At 51.2% G+C, this 20,369-nt stretch overlaps 1 protein-coding gene across 1 annotated transcript in view; it reads left to right on the plus strand.

The window, feature by feature from the left end:
- Nucleotides 1-20,369, plus strand: part of FSTL1 (follistatin like 1) — a 56,865-nt gene that overhangs the window by 31,100 nt on the left and 5,396 nt on the right. The window contains exons 3-8 of the mRNA XM_074593720.1: nt 11,253-11,357; nt 12,597-12,726; nt 14,289-14,321; nt 15,857-15,987; nt 18,832-18,950; nt 19,723-19,835. Of these exons, the coding sequence (XP_074449821.1) occupies nt 11,253-11,357; nt 12,597-12,726; nt 14,289-14,321; nt 15,857-15,987; nt 18,832-18,950; nt 19,723-19,835 (631 nt within the window). The remainder of the gene's footprint in view (nt 1-11,252; nt 11,358-12,596; nt 12,727-14,288; nt 14,322-15,856; nt 15,988-18,831; nt 18,951-19,722; nt 19,836-20,369) is intronic.

Below are 20,369 nucleotides of genomic sequence, written 5' to 3' on the forward strand. Positions count from 1 at the left end.
TGTCAGGTCTTCGATAGTAAAAGCTGAGGTTACAAGAACCTAGAGAGCTTTCTTTGCATCTGCCCACCTCCTGAAATCCTACTTTGCATTTTGAAGGTTGTAATGTGACAAAGCTTTGCCAGACTTGCCTTCAGCTCCCTCTGGCTACAGGGACATGGTTTAACCTTTGAGGGAGCTGTGCCTTTTTGGCAGATGTACCACTGATAAGCAGTCTCCAGGTTAGTTCCCTAGTCTTCCCAAACTTATCCCCTCTTGCAGATTTGTTTTATCTGGCTTGTGTTTTCAGGTTTTCCCATTAGTCTGATAACTATTCCTGACTGTATGGTTTCAGGAAGGGGATGCTCTGTCAAGACCACTGGCCAAAAAAAGTTGTCTAGTCAAAATAATGCCCAATAATGGGGTTTATTCTGACCCTTCCTCACTGTTCCCACTGTGTAAAGGGGATCTCAGGACTTTCCATGTAGTAAAGAAGCTTCAAATGAGAGATCTGACTGTGTCAGAGAGCTGTGTCCCCTGGGGATTTGCTCTTGCAGGGCCATCTCCAGCAGAGCCATTGAGTGGAGCAGCCCTGAAGCTGCTCTGCATTAACGAGGAGCTGAGCAAGTCCTTGACCAAGGCTAGAAGGTGGGAAGTGCAAAACCGGCTAATGTCCAATTCTGTTCTCCCTCTCCCTCCCACACTGGGGCTGATTCAGTGCTTCCCTCCAATCACACAGTGATTTCCATTGCTCTTTTGCAATGTGCTGTGGTACAAGGCGGGTAAAGAAGGACCAAGGCGCAGAGCTGGGAAGAGGGATGATCAAATCCATTGCATTAGTGATGGGAAGAAAACTACTGAGGTCTCTTGTGCAAGAAGCCAGAGGCTGCTGGTAAACCTCAGCATTTCCTGCACTCCGTGTTCCTCCTGTGTATCCAGTTACTGGAAGTGCTGAGGAGATGCCATAGGGTTGTAAATCCTAACTTGCCTCCAACTGCTCAGCTTGCTCTCTTCCCTTCCCTCTGTTGGAGCCAGGTGATGGCTGAGAAATTTGGATCCCATTCAGAAATAAATCATCCCAGCTGGCTGGAAAAAGAGGCAACAAAACTTACTGGCAGGACCAGTAAAATCTCCAGGGCTTCTGAGTGTGGGAAATTAGCAGGATGAAGGATGGAAAAAGAGGGACTGCCATGACCCAGAAAGATCTGTGGGTCACTGCAGAATTAGGGGCTGAAAGGGAACAGTTGAGGTTGTATATGGCACAAACAGCATCAAATTGGGTAGTGAGGCAGGGGACTGCTGCATGAGTGCACCCCAAAGTGGGGAAGATGATCTCAGGGCTCTGGTGCTGGACTCCACGGTGCTTGGAGAGGAAGAGGGGTGGTGGAGTCTGTGGTCCATAGCTCTGCTCGGGTCTGGAGGCTGGGACGGTGCTCCACCTCTGCCTGCTTGACCCAAGGAGGAACTCTTCCTCATCCTTCACACCCTTCTATCAGCAAGGGCTTCCTCTGACTAAGGTGCTGTGACTTGTCTCATGTGCTGCCCACGTACAGAACAGCCCTGCCTGTTGAAATTCAGGAATCAGTGCTGGTCATGTTTTTATTTAAGTTTTAAACAAAACAGGATGGAGAATTGCGGTTCCCAGAAGTCCAACAATGGCAAAACAGAGCCTGTCTCAGGGCACTCGAGGGCTGGGAAGGGTGGTCATACCCCAACAGGGAGTATGACTTGTGTGTTAGACTGTGAAGTGGTCTGGCCCTGGACCAGGGAGCAAAGGGAGCTGAGCTGCTGCCTTCTGGCAGTTCTTGAGCAAATCCTCTCCCTTGGGCCTTTCTTTTTCAATCTGTCACATGAGGAGGATGATACCAATCTCATCCCGCAGGTCCCGTGGGACCAGCTTCATTTAGGACCTTTCAAGTGCACTGAAATCCTTTCCCTGTTGCACGAGGGTTATTTTCTTACGCAAATATGAAGTGATTAACTGGATTCCTCCCCTGAGAACCGAGGTGCAGCAGCAGCACCTCTCCTCCCGTGGGACTGACTCTGCCCTGCTCACAGCTGAAGCCTCTCCGGCTGGCTTGGCCTGTGCAAACCAGTCTCTGATCTCCTGCCTTTGCAGGGAGCCAGCGCTAGCAAAAATGTTCCTGGTGGCTGCAGAGGAGCTGACAGTGATGCTGCAGGAGGGAATGCAGCCCCTTTCTTCCAGAAGCGCCGCAGGGATGGGTGGAGGGAAGAGAGTTAAGAGACAGCGCAGTTTTGGGCCATTACATTTTTGAGGCTGTGAGTGCGAGGAGGGTTTTAGGGTGAGTGGCAGAATCAGGCTGCAGCAGGGAGAGTGCTGCCAGACGCGAGCTCCCTTCCTTCTAGCAGCCATTTTCCAGACTTGTTTGCGGTGGAGATTTCCTCTTCCCCAGACTCTCATGTCATTGTTCCCCTTATGGGGCCTCCCTGGTCATTGCCTTGTGGTGGAAAATATGAGGTTATGGGGGCCAAAGCACAGACATTCCTTCCAGTTTAAAAGGGAAAACAGAGTCCTCACACAGTGGATCCCCGAGAGAGGTGCGCCTGGCACCGTAACGGTTAGCAGCATCGTGCTGTAAGAGAAATCATCTGTTTGGCAGATGCCTTTCTCTCTTGATGAGGTTGTGGGGAGAAAAGCCTCCTTCCTCCCAATTCCTGCTTCCCTTTCCTTGCAGGCACCAGCTCCTGCCTACTTGCTGTGGGACATGAGAAAGCCACGGCTGGTGTGTTATGGCTGCGGTCCCTCTCAAGGGGCCAGGCTATATACCCACTTGGGTCAATGGGGAGGTAGAGCTATCTGTGTCTGCCCCACCAATCTCTGCTAGGCAGTACTGCCCAGGCAGTCTTGTTTGTAGCAGTAGTAGCATCGGACATCTTCATCTCCCTGACAGAGGCATGGACAACTACCCGCAGGCAGGCCACCATGGGCAATGTTGTTTTTCCACGGCCTCATGCAGAGGTCACCGACCTGATGGGCCCCCTCTCATCACAGAGGTCAGCCAGAACCTCACTGCGCTCCCACTCAGCGCTCTGATATGATGGACACGGCCGGTTCATGGGTCCCGGACTAGGCAGACAGCAAGGCAGGAAAGGTCGCACGCAAATGGGTGCGGTACAGCTTTTGCAGAGAGGGAACCTCCTCTGAGCTCTGGGAGTTGCAGGTCCCTTCCTTTCTTGCCTGTTTGTCTCTGAATCCAGGTTTTCTGAGAACACACCCCGACTCCCAGCATGGGCAGAGATGTACGTTCTGGCTTGTTTCCTCTTAGCAAAAACCATCTGCCATTAAATATTCATCTATAAAGAATTCAGAAGCCTTTAAGGGGTTGCATTTTTTTGTGTGATGTATTTAGTGAGCCAGTCCTGGATGTCAGCTGAGAAGAGGAAGAGATACAGGGGGAGATTTGGGAAGGGGGGTGGTGACTGGGAGCTGGAATGGGGCACGTGCTCCTCTGTGGCAGGCATCCCACTGGGAGAGCAGCAGCTCCCAGCACTGTGTCCAGGTGGTGGTTCGCAGCCCTGGATTGCAGCTGACTGAAATACCTCAGCGGTAGAAGCTCCAAGGGATGGACGAAAGCAGAAGAGAGGTGGGCTCTGTCCTGCGACGCATGGAAAATGTTGGGGAGGAGGGAGCATGAGGGTCAGCGTGGGGGAGACTGCAGGGGTCCGGGGTGAAGACGTGCCTCCAGGGCTGCGAGCAGCAGCGGTGCTGAGTCTGCTGGGACATGAGACTGAGCCATGGTGTTTCGTGGGGCTCTGCAAAGGAATTGCAGCCTGGTTCCCTAAGGAAGCAAAGCTATGTCAGCAGGCTGTCTGTGCCTGCCTGCCTGTCTCTCGCCTCCAGTGAGTCTTGAATCTATCAGCCTGTTTCCGCCACAGCTGATAAAGCGGTGGAGGCCTCCGAGATAATGGGATCCAGCTGGTTTTGTGACTCTAGGTGACTGGCTTAATGAGAGGGGCCTGCAAAGACCCCCCCTGAGGAAGGAGTCCATACGCTGCCCTGTAACTAGCTGACAGGCAGGCCTTGCAGAGAGAGCTGTTGGAAACTGGACTTCATTAGTTCTGCTGCTCGCAGGACGGCTTTAGGATTTGGGGGAGGAGGAATCCTGAAGTTTTAATGGCACCGGACCCCTTTGCATCCAGCGCAGGCCTCATGCTGACACCCTTCAAGTAGGATATTGTTAGGATTGGAAACATTGTCAAATGTGTCTGGTCGCAGTGCCCTGGGGAATCAAGCAGTAGTCCAGACTTCACCTTACAAACATCTTTTCTTTTCCTTTTTAACTAAATAGCTTGAGGACAGCCTGGTTTTGAGCCTTCTGAGCTGCCTATCAGACACCTTCGCTGGTCTGAGCCTCGGGACGTGTAGTCTCCTTCTCTGGAGATATTCAAAATGCGCCTGGATGCATTCCTGTCCAGTCTGCTCCAGGTGAACCTGCTTTGGCAGGGGGGTTGGACTAGATGATCTCCAAAGGTCCCTTCCAAACCCTACCATTCTGTGACATGTACCATGTGCCTCCCAGAGGCAAGGAGGCGGGGGGCGAGTGGCTCCAGAGGGTGCCACTTTGGGACTGGATAACCAGACCTGAGGAATGGTGCAGCTCGGTCTTGATGTGACCCTGCACCAGCAGGTTCAGCAACCTCTGATGGCAGGTTTCCTTCCAGGATAGAGGATATGGGTCACTCCCCACAGCCCGCTGTGCCATCCTAATAGTGATGATGTCCTGGGAGGCAGGTTTTATCGGAGAGATGAACTGGAAATCAGATGTGGTTCAGTCCGCACACACTGGGCTTATCTCCATCTTATCTTTGACAACGGAAAATCAAACCTTCCAAGTTGGACTTAAAGGTAATTTGTGTGGGGTTTCTTTCAGAGTCTTCAAATGTCCCGAGGAAATAGCCCTAAGGAAGAAAATTGCAATGTTCGCCTTATCTATTTATGGCAAACCCACCATCGGGGGTGCCAGCTTGTTTCACGCTAGTCTGCTCGGTTTATTGCATTGCCAAATTTCCGCCCCGTCACACCAGCGTGTTAGAGGATCCAGGGAGCTGCCGCAGGAATTAGGTCAGGTTTGCGGGGAGGGACGGGCACTTTGCCTGTTGATCACAAACCGGAACAAGGGGAGAAACGTGCCTCCAGAGCCGGTGGCACAAATGGCTGGAGGTGACAGGCTGTCTGCCTGTGCCTGCCCTCCAGCCAACGTGGGATCCGCTCTCCCCGGACCTCTGCAGGAGGGCTCACTGCCCAGAGAGCTGTTTTTCCCGGAGGCGCACTTGGGTAATGGGATGAAAATGCACAAGCCAAATGTTTTTTCAGTGCCATCACTATACAGGAGTTGCTGAGTTTTCCTGACCCACCTGGGCTGCTTTGGTGCCCAGCTCTCTCTTTTTCCATGTCGCAGCAGAACGCAGCGCTTCTCACAGCCCCACAGCAGGAGAGGAGGGAGATTTGGGAGTCAGGAGGCATGGTTTCTCGTCTCAACTTTCTGCATCCTTGACCCAGTGCCTTGCGTCTCCAAATCTTTCTGCGTTGAGAAGAAACCATTGCCAAGACAACAGCTGAACAAAGCGCTAGGTTTCGTGGCTGGATGTTGAGTTGGTTTAGAAATTGTGCAGGCAACACGGTTTACAGGTGGCACCTCGGCGCGTTTGGAGATCCCTTATATCCCTACTCCTGTGTCAGTTGTGGCAGGGAACAGGTAAAAGGGACGTGGATGGGAAGACATAGGGAGGACTGGCTGAAATATGTAGCTGCAAAGGTGGTTTCTCCCTGTCTGCGTGGAAGGAGCTTATTGTGAATTGTACTGTTTATATCTGAAAACCTCCTCCCAGCTTTTGCTGCTGCCTTTCCTGAGGTGTGAGAATCGGTGCAGGTCTTGCAACCCCAGACATTATTTTGGTGCCCTTTAGTTTTGCCTTATCTGTGTACTCAAGTTTGTGTGATACATGGGTTTGCCCCCGCAGAGGAGCTTTCAGTGCTACAGCTCTAGAGCACTTGAATTTCCTTGCACATCAGGCAGGGCAAAAATGCAAAGCCTTGATTTTACAGCAAACAGCACAGAGCATTATGTGAGCGGTCCGGTCATTTTATGGATTTCCACAAAGTGATGCCAAGAGAGGAAAAAGACCTGCAGTCGCTGCTGATGGCAGAAAAGCTTTTTACTCGTGTCAGTAAGAGCAGGACGGCAGGTCGTATTTCTCCAGTGCAGCATGGGCTGCTGAGAAAAAGACTTTTGAGATCTCCAAGTGGAGATTTTGTATGGAAGGATGTGCAGAAAGCAAAAAACAATCTGAAGGGTTGTTTTCGAGCACGTTAGCTTCCCACCTTGTAGCAGGGTGATCTCTCTGCTCATTTCCCAGGGCATGCGTAATGGCAGAGGTCCCTGCTGCTCCCTTCGGGCAGTGGGGCACCATGGATGTGCAGCTGCTTGCACAGCTCTTCTCTGCAGGTGGAAGCTCATTCTTCCTTACAGAGGTGTTTTGTCACTGAACTCCTAATGGTTTCAGCGTTCACAGGCTGGCTGGGAAAGTCCCCATTTCCACCAGGTGACACCAGGCAATTGTGGCTCAGCAGGGGCCAGGGGAGGCAGCAGAGAAGGGAGAGCTGCAGTGAGCAGCTCCCTTGCAAAGCCACGATGCCTCTTCTCCATGTGTGCGGTCACTCACATATCTTGCTGCAGACACCGTGCTGTTTTCATGCAGTCCCACCAGCGGGGAGCCAGCACAGCAGCTGGCAGGACCTTGGGACCCCCGTGCAGACCCGCTCGTGGCACCGTGTGTCGGTGCGTCGAGCCACGCTCAGTGCCGGACATCTGGGCGCAGGCAGGGGCTCGGAAATGCTCCCGACACCAGCGCATACACTGTGTTGGGGGTCCGACTCCTCAGCGCCGATTGCTGCTAGAGATGAGAAACAGCCCTTCCCGATGTCTAATTTTAGCTCTCCACCTTGAGGCCCCGCACTGCTGGTTGCCATGGTGATCCCTCACCGCTGGCGATGCCGCCGGCTTTCTCACCCGGGGGTGCTTTGGAAATGTCTTTTTCTTTCCTCCTTGCTGCCCAGGAAGCAACAGCCTGAGCAACAGGCTCACTACTGTCTTTTCAGGTCTTCTGCTCAGTGCTTGCCCCTTTGCATGCAAGAACCCTTTGTCCATGGGGTTATGCTTCTCAGCCCGACAAAAGTAGCATGCATTCCCGTCCCCATTTGGCAGACAGTCTGGGCTGTGCATACATGACAATGATGCTGCCCAGACTTTCTGGCCCGTGAGCCGTGGTGAACAGCTTTCTCCATGGTCTTTGCCCAAGAAGGTGTCTGGGGAGGTTGTACCCCTGTGGAGGCTGCGGAGTAAGGAGCCAGGAGTGCCCCTGTGCCATGGCAGATGCTCCGGAGTCCAGGCAATCCTTCCCTGGCTTTGTGCTTGCAGCTTTTACACCTTCCCACTCCTGCTCTGGGCAGCAGAGGAGTAATTAAAGTCATTGCCTAAACAGAGAGAGTTTGAGCATCTCGCCCCAGGCAGAAGAGAGGAACTCGTGTGGCTTGTGGTGTAAATGCCACTGTGCAGCAATTAATAACGACTCTCTGCCCTTTCCCTTCCGCCTGCCCGAGCGCACTATGCACAGGGACAAGTGACACTTCCCAACCCCATGGTGACAGGAAAGGCAATGGCAGCTCGCAGGGAGGAAGCGGTGTAAAAACTACGATCCCAGCTCCCAAATCCTGAAATTAATTTAAGAGTGATGACATTGAAACACTGCGGAGTCTTTTTTGTGTATGACCTTGCATTTAAACCTTTGCAGTTCGTATTTTCAAGCTTTTACGTGGTAGGTGCGAGAATGAGCTATTTAATATTGAAGTGGCAGCTGCCATCCCCACTTATTCACATGACTCCAGCAGATGGAGCTTTATAAAGAGCAAACATGACAAGGTCCAAGGTAAGATCAGAATATCTGTTGCAAGAAACTAGTTTGGCTGGTGGCATCTGGGAGGTCACCAGAGAATCAGGAGTGAAGATTATAAAGCCTCATTCACAGATCCCCACCATACTCATCCATCCATCCTCCAGCCTCTCTGTTACACTCCCAGTTACGCACAGGAGACTCGGGTATTTGCCAGGAAGGCGACCGGGAGCCGCTAGAGAGAGCTCCCACCCTGCGGTGTGCTGTGAACTACCTGAGAGCTCTGTGGCCGTACCACGCGGTGGTGGTGGCAGCTGCTAACTTCATCTGCGTGCAGGCTGACGGAGGAAAGTGTTTTCTGACTCTTGCAGGAGGTGAAGGCAGGATCTGCAGGTGCAGGAGTGGGGTAGGTGTAGGGTAGGAGAGGTGATGTCTGATGCAGGAAGGAGGTGAGGGTCTCAGGCATTTTGGGAGGGGGGCATGCAACTGGAAGGGGCTATGGTTTGTAGGTTATAGAGGGAGAAAGTATGATTTGTGGGGTGAGCGTTGCAAGGATGGGGGGCACAGGGGACTGAGGGAACTGGGGTGGAAGCTGAGAGCTGCTTTCACTAAAGGTGGAGCAAGCACCCGGAGTGGTAGCTCCTGCCGTGGCCGCTGCTGCCGGGAGGGTGGATGAGCAAGCTGGGTCTGAGAAACCCTGTGCCAGAGTGAGAGAACAGGCAGGCAGGCAGAGCAGCTGATTCCTTTCTTTCTCTGGCAAACCCCTGGGGTGGAGATAGCCGTGCCGGCACATGGCAACCAGCTCTGACCCACTGCCAGCCTCGAACAGCTTAAAACAACAACAAAGAAGCAACCACTAAACTGTCTTGCTTTGATTAATAAGAAAAATCAGACAACGTGGCTCTCCAGCCTGGCAGGAGGCAGGTTGTCCTCAGAGGCTGTTCTGGCAGTGTCACCCTGACAGCATCCCCACCCTGGGTCCCAGTGGGAGAGCTGCAGGATGGCTCCTGGGCTCAGGCGCTACAGGGGAGGAAGCTGTGGCCAGGAAAGCCGCGTCGCGGGCCTGGTTTCCAGCAAGCTGGCGAGGGGAGAGGAGTCCTGCAACCCAAGCTTGGTCCCTGCGGACTCCTGCTGAGGCCGGCTGCGGTTGTAGCAGTGCCGTCTCAGCCCAGGAGGCAAGAGCCAGGTTTGGCATCGGTGGGCATGGCCGGGAGCTTGCTGCTGGCAGTCTTGCCTGGCCGTGGGTAAGGAGAGGCAGAGTACTGCCATCTATTGCCAGGCACCTGGATTACAGACCTTGGTGGGTGGCATTTCAAAGCCGTGTCTAGCAATTTTTCGTTTTTTTTCTGGTCTCTGGCTCAGTGAAGGGGTGGGCATGTTGTTTGAAACCCTTTAAATAGATCAGCTCTTAGGTGCCTACAGTGTGTTTTAGGTGAGCCTTAGCCATACTCCAGCCTGGGGAGAATTTGGCTTTTCTTTGTGCTTTTGCAAAATGAGTTATTCTTCCTTTCCTGCCTTAAGATGTGTGAGGTTGCTTTGTGCGGTGACGCACTCGTCTTGGCTCCATCCCACCCCAGAAGTGCCTAGATCGCTTACCCCAGCCTTTGACCAGAAGACAGCTAAGAAGAGGTGGATGCAGCAGGACGGGCAGAGTGACTTTCATAGTTCAGAAACCATATGTGAAAGGGGGATGAAGGGGCAGAGGGAGGATAACAGACTGTCTTCATGGGGTGAGCAGGCCTGGGACACAGTGTGTGTTTCTGAGCTAAGACTGGTGTGTCTGAATACTGTATTTTTATTTCACAGGGTAAGCAGTGAGACAGGAATATTTGCAGAGAGTAGGAAAGGTGTTTGTCGCTATGCGAACCTGGAGGGAATCCTGCAGTGCTTTGAAAAGACCTTCTTGGGCTTGATGACTGTGCAGTAGGCCAGTAGAGAAAACATTTTGAGGACCAGGGCGAAGCCATTCAGAAAATGAGCTGGTTGTCACTGCGGGCTGTTCAGTAAAGACAACAACTCACTGTGGAATTGTGGTTTAAAAGCAAAACAAAAAAAAAAAAAAAAACCAACAAAAACACAAATTAGGACAAAGAAGCAATAGGAGAAAAACTGTGCTCAGCATTTGTTATTAAATGTATCGATAATGCTTGCTCCTCAGGCAAATCCTGCTCCTTTTTGATCACCTACTTTCAGAAGTATATGATGGAGGTACAAAGATACCACAAATAGGCCGAGGTTAAGAATAATACTCAGATAAGAGGGTAAAAAAACCTTTGTGTATCAGAGAGAAGAGTCACAGCCGAAGTGATTGACCTATCCCACTGATTATTTTACATTCCTCAGTCTACTGTCTCTGATACAAAACGGTTGAGGAAGCCAGTTGGCTAGCCTGAACCAGATACTGAACTTCCAGGTGGAAAATATTAGATGAAATGAGAGTCACAAAGGAAATTAATGACAAAGCAGGGAATTAAACCAGGGTCTCCAAAGTCTGAACCCCTGGAACAGTCTTCTCTTCTAAAAGTCTAAAGAAAAAAAGACGTTAAACTGATAAAAGTAAATCGTGGTTTTATTGAAAACATTATTAACCTAGGGAAATCTTCCCTGCTAGGTGTCACCAGTTTGAGTACATAGTGGGACTCAAAGGATTTGACAGTTACATGAACAACAAGAATACTTGTGGTGACTTTGGCTAGGAGAAAACTGCAAAGCGTATAAATTGTGCTGCAGGGCATAAGTTAACTGCTGGCTGTCAGGGACAGGAAGAAATTTTCTCTGTGAGAAGGTTACTGTATAATTATCTATGACGGTGTCTCTTCCTTTGAAGTGTTTAATCTTGACCAGTGAAGGCAAGATAATGGGCCACGTAGTTTTTTGAAGTTTTTTTGTGACAGGGGCATTATCTGGTGCCTGATGGCGATTTCTGCCTGTTTGGTATCCCACCTTTCTCCAGGGTTCTGCTCGACTTCTTAAATGTCTGAAGCAAAGCCATTTCTGCTCCCTACCCTCCATGGAAAACATTTTGAAGACAGCAGTCCTCGACACGAGTGAATTATTTTTGCCATTCATGCTAGACTTTCTTTTGTTCATGTTTGCTCCAGTTCTCCTAGGTGATTTTCTGGGGATGACCTCAGGGAAGCCCTCTGTTGCTGAGACTGTAGCCCTAGCTCTTGTGTCTGCTCCTGGTTATTGTCTGAGCTGTCCCATCTGTTGCAGTCATGTCTCTCTTGTTCTGTGATCTGTGCCTTACCGCCTCGGTGCTCTTTGGTTCAGTCTAGAAGTTAAATGTGTTATTTTTTAAAGCTGTGTTGCTGCTCTTCTGGGTATCTTGATGTATTTTGTGTCTTTTACTTTGTATCCTGCAGGAAGAGCCAAGGAGCAAATCCAAGATCTGCGCCAATGTTTTCTGCGGAGCTGGGCGGGAGTGTGCAGTGACAGAGAAGGGAGAGCCAACTTGTCTCTGCATTGAGGTAGGAGGGTGGCACAGCTTCTGCCTCTGGGATGGGCATCACCAGTACCCTCCTGGGCTGTATTTCGGTCACTGGAAAGATCCCGTGATGGGATGAGGCTATGGCTGTTTTGGAGCAGCTGCAAATTCACAGTGGCTCTTCGAACAGCAGGGCCTTTCCCAGTGTGGTGCGGGGGAAGAGCCCTGCAGGATAGATATTGTCTGGGGCTTGCAGCTGTGCTACTCACACAACTGCCTGGGGTCTTTACAAGCACAGGAGACTTGGCTGGAGGTCTTTTGTTGGGAAAGCCCTGTAGGGTATTGATAGGCAGCTGGCTTTGGAGGGCACTCTAGGGAGTGGTCTGCGAGCTCCAAGACAACCTGCCCCCACTGGCATCTTGTTTGAGGAGGTTACAAGCACCCTACTAAAGATCAGCTTTTGTAAAATGGAAATAATTGCGGTGGAGTGCTGTGAGGATGAATAGCTCCGTCCAGCAGGGAGCCGGAGATGATTAGAAGAGCCTTTCCCAGCTGTAGAGACACAGTGTCTCCCTACTCCGCTCTGCCCTTCGCTTTCAAGCCATTCCTGCCTGGCTCCTGGGAATGGGCATGTGGCTCTTTGTTCCCACTTCCCTCAGAGCCTGCAACTCTCACACAGCCAGCCTGGGCACTGCAGAGTGAAACGCCCCGTTACCAGAGAGTCTGTCACTCTGGATAGGCTTGGCCAGACTGAAAGGGACACGAGAAAGAAGCCTGCAGCCTGAACAGTGGCACTGGTGAACTCGTCCTCTGCTGTAGGCTGTGCTCTTTGTTCATGGCTGTTGGCTTATTCTGCATTCAGTTGCAGAAAGGTGGAGCAGTCTACAAAGAGATGTAATGGAGCTCAACGAGCAGAGGTGCGCAGAAGAGTCACAGAAATGCCTCTGGCCAGGCACATCCAAGGCATATAGAGCAGCAGTTGCAGGATTACACATAGCATTTATGCTGGGCACTGATTTCTCTGACGGGCTCTGCTTTCAGGAAGGCTCTTGTCATGGTGGTGGTGACGGGGGCTGGGATAAAGAGAAGCCTTTGAACCCACACCCACAGACTTCTCTGTGCAGGTTTTTCTGGGACAGTGGTGGGTGGGCTCAGCCTGTTGTAAACACCTTTTGGGCCATGGGGGCTTCTGTTGAGCCAGGCTGATGCTGGGACTCCCCTGCTTCCCTCTAGCTGTCCTAAAGAGGGAGGAAAAATGCTGTCTTCTCTGGCTCTCTCACAGCAATGCAAACCTCATAAGAGGCCTGTGTGCGGCAGCAATGGCAAGACGTATCTGAACCACTGTGAGCTGCACCGTGACGCCTGCCTCACTGGATCCAAAATCCAGGTGGATTACGATGGCCACTGTAAAGGTAACCCTGTGTCAGGGAGTGATGAGGGCTGGCTAGCTTCTAAGGGAGGGAGAGCGGGAAGCCAAGTGTGATGACGAGGCAAGGCAGAGGTGCGGAGGTCTTGCCAGCCAGGACCCTCTCCCACAGCTGCTGAGTGGGCTAACAGGGCAAGCCGGGGAACAACAGCCAGGTTCAACCAAGTGTCCAGATCACCAGGCCTGAAGTTGAGCCGTGAATTCAAGTCAGGATCAGGTCCGGTGGTGGTAACCAGGATCAGGCACAGGCCTGTAATTGCCAGACAAGTCCATAGTGATGCAGTCTATAGCAGTCTGAGATACAGGTGGGAAGACAGTCACCAGGTTAGGGCCTAGATTGACAGGATCTATTGCAAGTGCAGGAATGGTCACAACAGATCTGGAGACAGGCATACCTACAACATAATCCCAGGCAAGGATTTAGGGGCTGAGGCATCAGCTGAAATGGGCTGATGGGTAGAGAGTGTGGATGAAGGCCCTAGGTGAGGTTGGCAGGGCCAATTAAGGCCCTCATTAGTGCACTTGGGGCCCTGACACCTTGGCTGTGGTGGGATCTTGGAGCTATTGTCTCCCTGGACTGGGGGGAGGGGGCACTTAGGAGAGCAGGGCAAGTTCTTCCTCCTGCCTGTCTCTCTCTGAGCTCGTGGATTCCGCCAGGCAGGTCTCTCAGTCTACCTGCTAAGGAAAGGTCAGACTCTCAGGATAAACTCCCAAAGCCCATACTACCATTCAAGTTCATGAAGGACCCTCAAGAACTTTAGGAGCAAGGATTTCGCCTCAATGGCAGGGCTGTTTAACTCGCGCCCATATCTTGGGTCCCAGCCTTGCACATGCCCATCTCTCCTAAATGAGGGGTGAACTCTGAAAAGAACTGTTCCAAGAGTGATCAGATGGCATGGGAAAAATAGCACAGGCCCGAACTGCTTCACCTCCTTTGGTGCTTGAGCGAAACCTCTGCCAGAACCACATGTAGCCTGTTGCTAAGAAGTAACTCAGAATCATGGGATCATTGAGGTAGCAAAGGAGTTCCTCTCCTGAGATCATCTACTCCAACCTCCTTGCTCAAGCAGGGTCACCTAGAACAGGTTGCCCAGGGCTGTGTCCAGTCCAGGCTTTTGAGTATCTCCAAGGATGGAGACTCCACAACCTCTTTTGCCAACCCGTTCCAGTGTTCAACCAGCCTCACAGTAAAAAAGTGTTCCCCTATGTTCAGATGGAATTCCCTGTGTTTAAATATGTGCCTGTTGCCTCTTGCCCTGTCAGTGGACACCACAAGAGAAGAGTCTGACTCAGTCTTCTTCATTCCTTCCCATCAGATGCATAAACATTGATGGTATTGCCCCCGAGCATTCTCTTCTTCAGGTTGAACAGTCCTCAGCCTCCCCTCGGGTGACACATGTTCCAGTCCCTTAATCATACATGTGGCCCTCATGTTTCCAAAGGCTCCCAGCTTCCTCTGCTCTTGCCCAAGTGGCACCCAGGGTGGGAAGAGATTTGTATTGCTTCATGTTGTGTCAGAAATATGCTCTTCTGTCTTTCCAATCACAGAGAAGAAGTCTGAGAATCCAGCTGCAAGTCCAGGTGAGAAGCCGTCTCCTTGCGTGGCTGGGGCCTCTGTATGTGTTTGGGAAGAGAGGTGGGGAGGAAGGTCTGCTGGGGGAGTTGAACAGCTCTGTGTAAAAGTGATACCTCTGCGCTGGCTGTTGCAGTCTGAGTTGGTAAATCGGCTGAAATATGATTGCCTGGCTCTCTACTCCTGGGTAACCTTTCAGAGCTCATATATCTCCTGTGCTCTTCACCGTGCTGGGATGTCTCAGGGACTCAGAGCACGTACAAGGTGCGGTGAAACCCAGTTTGCTCCTAGGGACACAAGCTGTGTTCACCACCCAGACTGAGGGAAGAGACACTCTTTTGAAAGGAGACTTTGCGAGATTTTGCTTCAGGAGTGATTAACTGATGGGCACAGGCGTAACACTACGTAATGAAGGGGGCATTACCTGGGGAGTCAGGAGGTGTAGCTGAACTACCTCTCCCATCAACGAACAAGTCTGATTCCCTGTGCCTGGTTTCTCCGCTTATACCTTGTGTACTTAGACTACGAATTTTGGGGCCATGGCCTGTTCTTCATCAGGGGACCCTTTTCCCATCCATGGCCTCTAAGTGCCGGAGCTGTGTAATTGTCAACTTCAGCTTCCTAGGACAGATGAGAGCAAATCCAAGTACAAACTTAAGGGAAAGGACCATTTTCAGGGCACGGCCACCACCTCAAAGCAGTTTCAAGGAAGTTCAAAACTACACATGCAGAAACTGTCCATCCGGTTGTGATTGTAGTCACTGGATTCAGAAGGAGATCCTTAGTGTGTGTAAGCGACACAAATGCACACTGATTCCCCTTCTGGCTCCATTGGCCTCTGGGCAGGTGTGACAACTCACAGAAGCCAGAAGATCTAGGCTTTCAGTTTTGCTTCGAAATACATAGATCAGTATTAGCACACAAGGTGATATCCACTTAGTGAAACCTGTGACTCTGGAGAGCACTGCAAACAAGCCCATCTTGACCCCCTCTCATTTCCAATCAGGGTGGGCAAGTCAAGGCTTTGAAGAAACGAATTCTCCTGAGATGTTAGGCTCCAAAACTCAAGTCCTGGGGAAAGCATGGTGGAAAGGCTTGCTCAGTTTAGTCTTCGCCCTTGCAGAGGATATAGGTTTTGGTACTTGAGGGCTAACAGCTGAATGCCTGTTCTGCACAGTATAAGGAAGCCTGGGGACACTGTCAGTCACGTTTCTCCCTTGGTCCGGGGACTCTTCACACCAAGACGAGTCCACCCCGAGTTGCTCTTTCACAAACTTCGGGGACAGGAAGGCAAAAAGGGTTTGGGAGGAGTGTCGTTTTCTGGCCTTGCCGCATGGTGTCACCCACAGCCCATCCGCTGTTCAGCACATGGCACCTCTGCTTTGATGTGGCCGTGGCACATCTCCAAGGAGGGGGGGGCCTACAAACTGCCATCAGGGCTGTCTGGCTGGTTTTTATTTCCAGTCGTCTCTCTGCAGTCTCCCTGCTAACTTCCATTTCACTCATCCTTGCTTTTCTTCTACTACACCTTCTCCTGTGACAGTCGTCTGCTACCAGTCGGACAGAGATGAGCTTCGTCGCCGTGTCATCCAGTGGCTGGAAGCTGAAATTATCCCAGATGGATGGTTTTCCAAGGGCAGCAACTACAGCGAAGTCCTGGACAAGTATTTCAAGGCAAGTAGAGCAGCACCTGCCTTATAGGCCAGACTAGGTTTCCTGCCCCGGCGGGAAACGTTTTGCTGCCCTTTCCTGGCAGCAGAGCAGCTGCCATGCCCCCACCCAAGAGGCTCCAGTGTGTGATGGGCCTGTCAAGCTGGGTGCCTGGGAGGTCTGGTATGTCCTACACCGTGATGTGTTACGGGCTGCCTGCAGCAGCTGCTGACAGAGCCACTGACACAGCTATGTGACCGCCCAGACCTGGAGCATCCCTGGGGATCTGACCTGCCCTGGGGAAAAGGAGGAGGGCAGGCCAAGCATGCCTGTGGTGGGGGACAGAAGAACTGATCTCAGGGGACAAAAGAGAGCCAGAGGAGAAAAGGTGGGTGAAAGGGCTGGAAGTGCAGGTAAAAGGAGCAGGAAGCCAGGGCAGGGGCTGCTGATCCTTTGTTCTAGACAGTCCCAAGGCCATGTTGAGATGGTGATAGGGGATGCTTGGGGGCTTCAAGAGGAATATTTGCTTGCAAGGAGTATGGCTCAGTTGTGGCCGAGAGCTGGCAGTTCCCTAGTGCTCTGCAGAGAGAGAGGAGCCGCGCATGACTTTCGGGCACTGCGATAATTCCATTCCTCTTCCGTCTTCCCTTTTCCCTGCCAGTCTGTCCCTCAGTCCGTCCCCACCCCCTTTTGTAATCAGTGGACACGCACTTCTCCCATGCTTCTGCCACATGCGCTGCTGCATCCCTCCCCCTCACACCCGGCTCCTGATAAAGACTTCAAAGCATTCAGGATGGAGCTGGAGGAGCAGGTGGGGAAAGGGGGAGAGTGTTTAAATCATAAGCTGTTGACAGCAAGAGATTAATGGTGCCTGACAGGAGTTAGCGCTGCAAGCAAATTTGCCATGGCAATGGCACCCCCTGGTGAGACAGAAGAGCTGGTCCCCGTACTCCCGAGAGTATCTTCGCCTTTGTAGCCATTAATGCTGCTTTTTTTTGTGGAAACCCACTTGTGTCCCACTGCCTTGGGCACCCCCGCTGGCACCTGCCAACACCTGAAAGCTGCAGCGTCCTGCAGAGCGGAGCTGCTCAGTCCCTCCCACTGCAAACGTGCTGTCCCCAGCCATTTTCACGGAGAGTCTCCTCAGGTCATCGCCTTTGAGACAGCCACCAGCTTGCTCCACTGCCATAGCACAGCCTCGTCACCCCTGGCCTCATGCCTGTCGGGAAGGTGGTGAAATCCCATGGCCGCAGCTCAGAGGCAGACAGCCTCATGTTGTCTTTATTGTCCCCCCTTTTTCTGCAGCACTGCAGATCCCAGGCACAAGCGAGTGAAAGTTTCCATGACAAAGCCATACCTTCTCTCAGACCAAAAGGGGAATTTCCTTCTCAGTCAGGTGGTAACCCACCATATCAGCAACTCTTCAAGCTTTGAAAGACTTCTAAAGCAGAATCCAGAGCTTGGAGCAACTTGGGACAAATCCAAGCAAAGGAAACTAAGTGGGTTCAGATACACACAAATTTACTTTACCAATGAGGGTCTGCTGTTGCTGTAGAAATTCTGCAGTGCCCAGCCCCAGGGCTCCGCACTCCCGCTCTTTGAATGGCCTGATTCCTGCCCTGCGGGTCATAAACACTGGAGGCAAAGATCAGATGAAGCATTTCCCTTTTCTCCTTGATGAGGAGGTTTGTAGATGTGGGATTAAGCTGTTTACCTCCTGGGAGCCCAACTTGTGTGGATCACTGGGATGTGGGTTGTTCATCAAGCAGGCCACAACCTTGAAGGATGTTATTTCAAGAGGAGTGAGTGAGGCCTGTAGTGGGAAGCTGCTGTTTCGGAGGGTCTCTGGGGGAACACATAAAAGCAGACCATAGCGTTGAAAGGCAAGAAAACTAGCTTAACTGAGTCAGGGTCGTTACGGGAACTGCGGCCACTTTCACAAGAAACAGCGGGACGAGAGACTTCAAAGTCTCGTAGAAGTTGAAACATGTTAGTGGAGCAGTTACACACAGGCTACAGCACACAGAGTAATTTTCCTAGCCCTACAGGTTTCTCCTGAGCCACATAGAGGTAACAACAGGCAACATCTCTTCCAGCATTCCTGGAAGCACTGCATGAGGAGACACAGTGACCTGCCCCAAGTCACGCAGAAAAAATTAGCCAGCAGCAGTCTGTGTGCAGAATTCATTTTCCCCTCACTGCAATGCAGCTGTCTGAGGGGGCCTAGCAGTTCCTGCTGAGTTCCCAGCACTGTGATATGACATCTCCAAACAGGGAGGCAAAATGCAATTACTTCTTTGGGAGTACAGCCAGGATTTTGTCGCTAAAAGTCCTGCTCTTCAGTGCCAGGAGTCCTGTCGGGACCTTAAGAAGTTGGTGGCGAGGCGTTGTGCTGTTGCATTAAATTGTTCCTTCTTCGGGATCAGCAGCAAATTGCTTCCTGTGATTTCCCCTTTTGTCACTGTCACAGTCCAGGCACAGCTTTGGACTTACACGTGTTGGGAAGCTGACACCTCCTTGAATGCAACTGGTTTGCTTTAAGGCAGGAGGTATATAAGGCAGCTAAGAGCTGGCTGGAACAAAGAGAAGAAATGGGGTTAGAGCCATAAATCAAGCAGCAGGAGGTGAATGAGAGGCAGTGTAGCTTATCGGTGAGAACAAGGGTAGGATCCTGTCTGCCGGTTCTGATGCTAGTATGGATATGTTGCTGCTTTTCTCTGAGCTTCTCTTCTTTGTGCAAAACAGGGATGATGCAACCTGTTTCACTAAAGCTTCAGAAGTGCTAAGTACGTATGGAAGAGGGAGAAGGAAGGGGTACCCTGAACTGAAAAATCAGACCCTCTCACATCTTGCCATCTTTCCCTGCAGAGCTTTGACGATGGCGATTCTCGCTTGGACTCCACTGAATTCCTGAAGTTTGTAGAGCAGAATGAGACTGCTGTCAACATCACCACCTACATGGACCAGGAGACCAACAAGCTGCTCAGGTGGGCGGTGAACAGGAGGGCCAGATGTGGTAGAAGGGGGCATGAAAATCCACTCATGGCAAATACCAGTTACAGCTTGCACTAACAAAGACAGCTGTGTATGAAGTGCGTTCTCACTTAATTAGGTGTGAATATCACCAAATGGAACAGTGCCCCACCTCTACCCTTCACGTTAGGCATGTATTCAACGCTCTTTTGCCTTAAATCTCATAGGGTTTCAGCCAGAAGGTGAGTTGGGTGACGGAAAATTTGTCATCTTTTTTATTTCCTAACAAATTAGCTTTCCAATGGACCTTACTCACCTTTTGCCTGATAGCTAGATCCAGTGCAAGGAAGATGGTGGGAGAACACAGCTCATGGGCAGCCTGCAGTTAGAGCTGGTACAAGCATCACATGAAAATGTAGTTTGAAAGGTTTCCCTTTTTCTGTGTGCATGCCACTGCGTGTGAGACAATGAGGACAACAGGCTACTTGTTGTTAGGCTGTGCTTGCATCTTCACTCGTGTGACAACATGTAGGTGTCAACAGGGTCTTATTCCTGATGTTCTGAATATCCCCCCACGTCCTAGCCCTTTGCCAGACAGGGAGTATTTTGTGACTGTTTTTCTTTTGTCTATATTCAGTGAGGTTTCCTTACAGAAGCCACTTCTGCCAGGCATCTCAGAGTCTTCGTAGTTATTACTGGTTTTACTCCTCTGTACTCTGAAGCCAGTAGAGCAGGAATTAGTCCAGTACAGCCCTGTGCAGAACATGCGTCTGTGTTTCCTTTCAGGGGACTCTGCGTAGATGCCCTCATCGAGTTGTCAGATGAAAATGCTGACTGGAAGCTCAGCTTCAGTGAATTTCTCAAGTGCCTCAGCCCATCCTTCAACCCACCAGAGAAAAGTAGGAGCTCCTTACTTGTGCTGGGGAACCAGAGAGGGGTCCTGGGAAGGGAGGAAAGAAAAGAGACCAGCTTTGGGACAGACATCAGATGCTGTAACTCCACTCCCAGGGACAATGTTGATATACGCCTGCCTCCCATCCAACGGCACCCTTTGTCCCTACATTGTCAAAAGTACTGTTTTTTCTGTCCCAGAGCTCCCACAGCTCTCGTGATGAAAAAGATTTGAATTTTAGAAGCAAAGGCATAGGTCAAATGGATACAGTATGCTTTGAAAGTCAAGGCATTTAACAGTACGGAGATAAATCATGTGAGTTCATGTCTGGATAACTTGGGAAAGTCAGGCCAGACCGAAGTCCTGCTATGCTTTGCCTTTCACACAGAGACCCTCCCTGATGAACATCTCAAAGTTCACTGTCTTTCCAAACCCCACTTAGTGCTACAGTTCACGTGGAAGCAGCTTAGTGTTCTGCTGACCAGGCATGCCTAGCCATTCATCTAATTGTCTCCTCAGGGGGTACCAGTCCAAAGGTGCC

This window comes from Larus michahellis, chromosome 1 (assembly GCF_964199755.1).
Source record: "Larus michahellis chromosome 1, bLarMic1.1, whole genome shotgun sequence".
NCBI lineage: Eukaryota > Metazoa > Chordata > Aves > Charadriiformes > Laridae > Larus > Larus michahellis.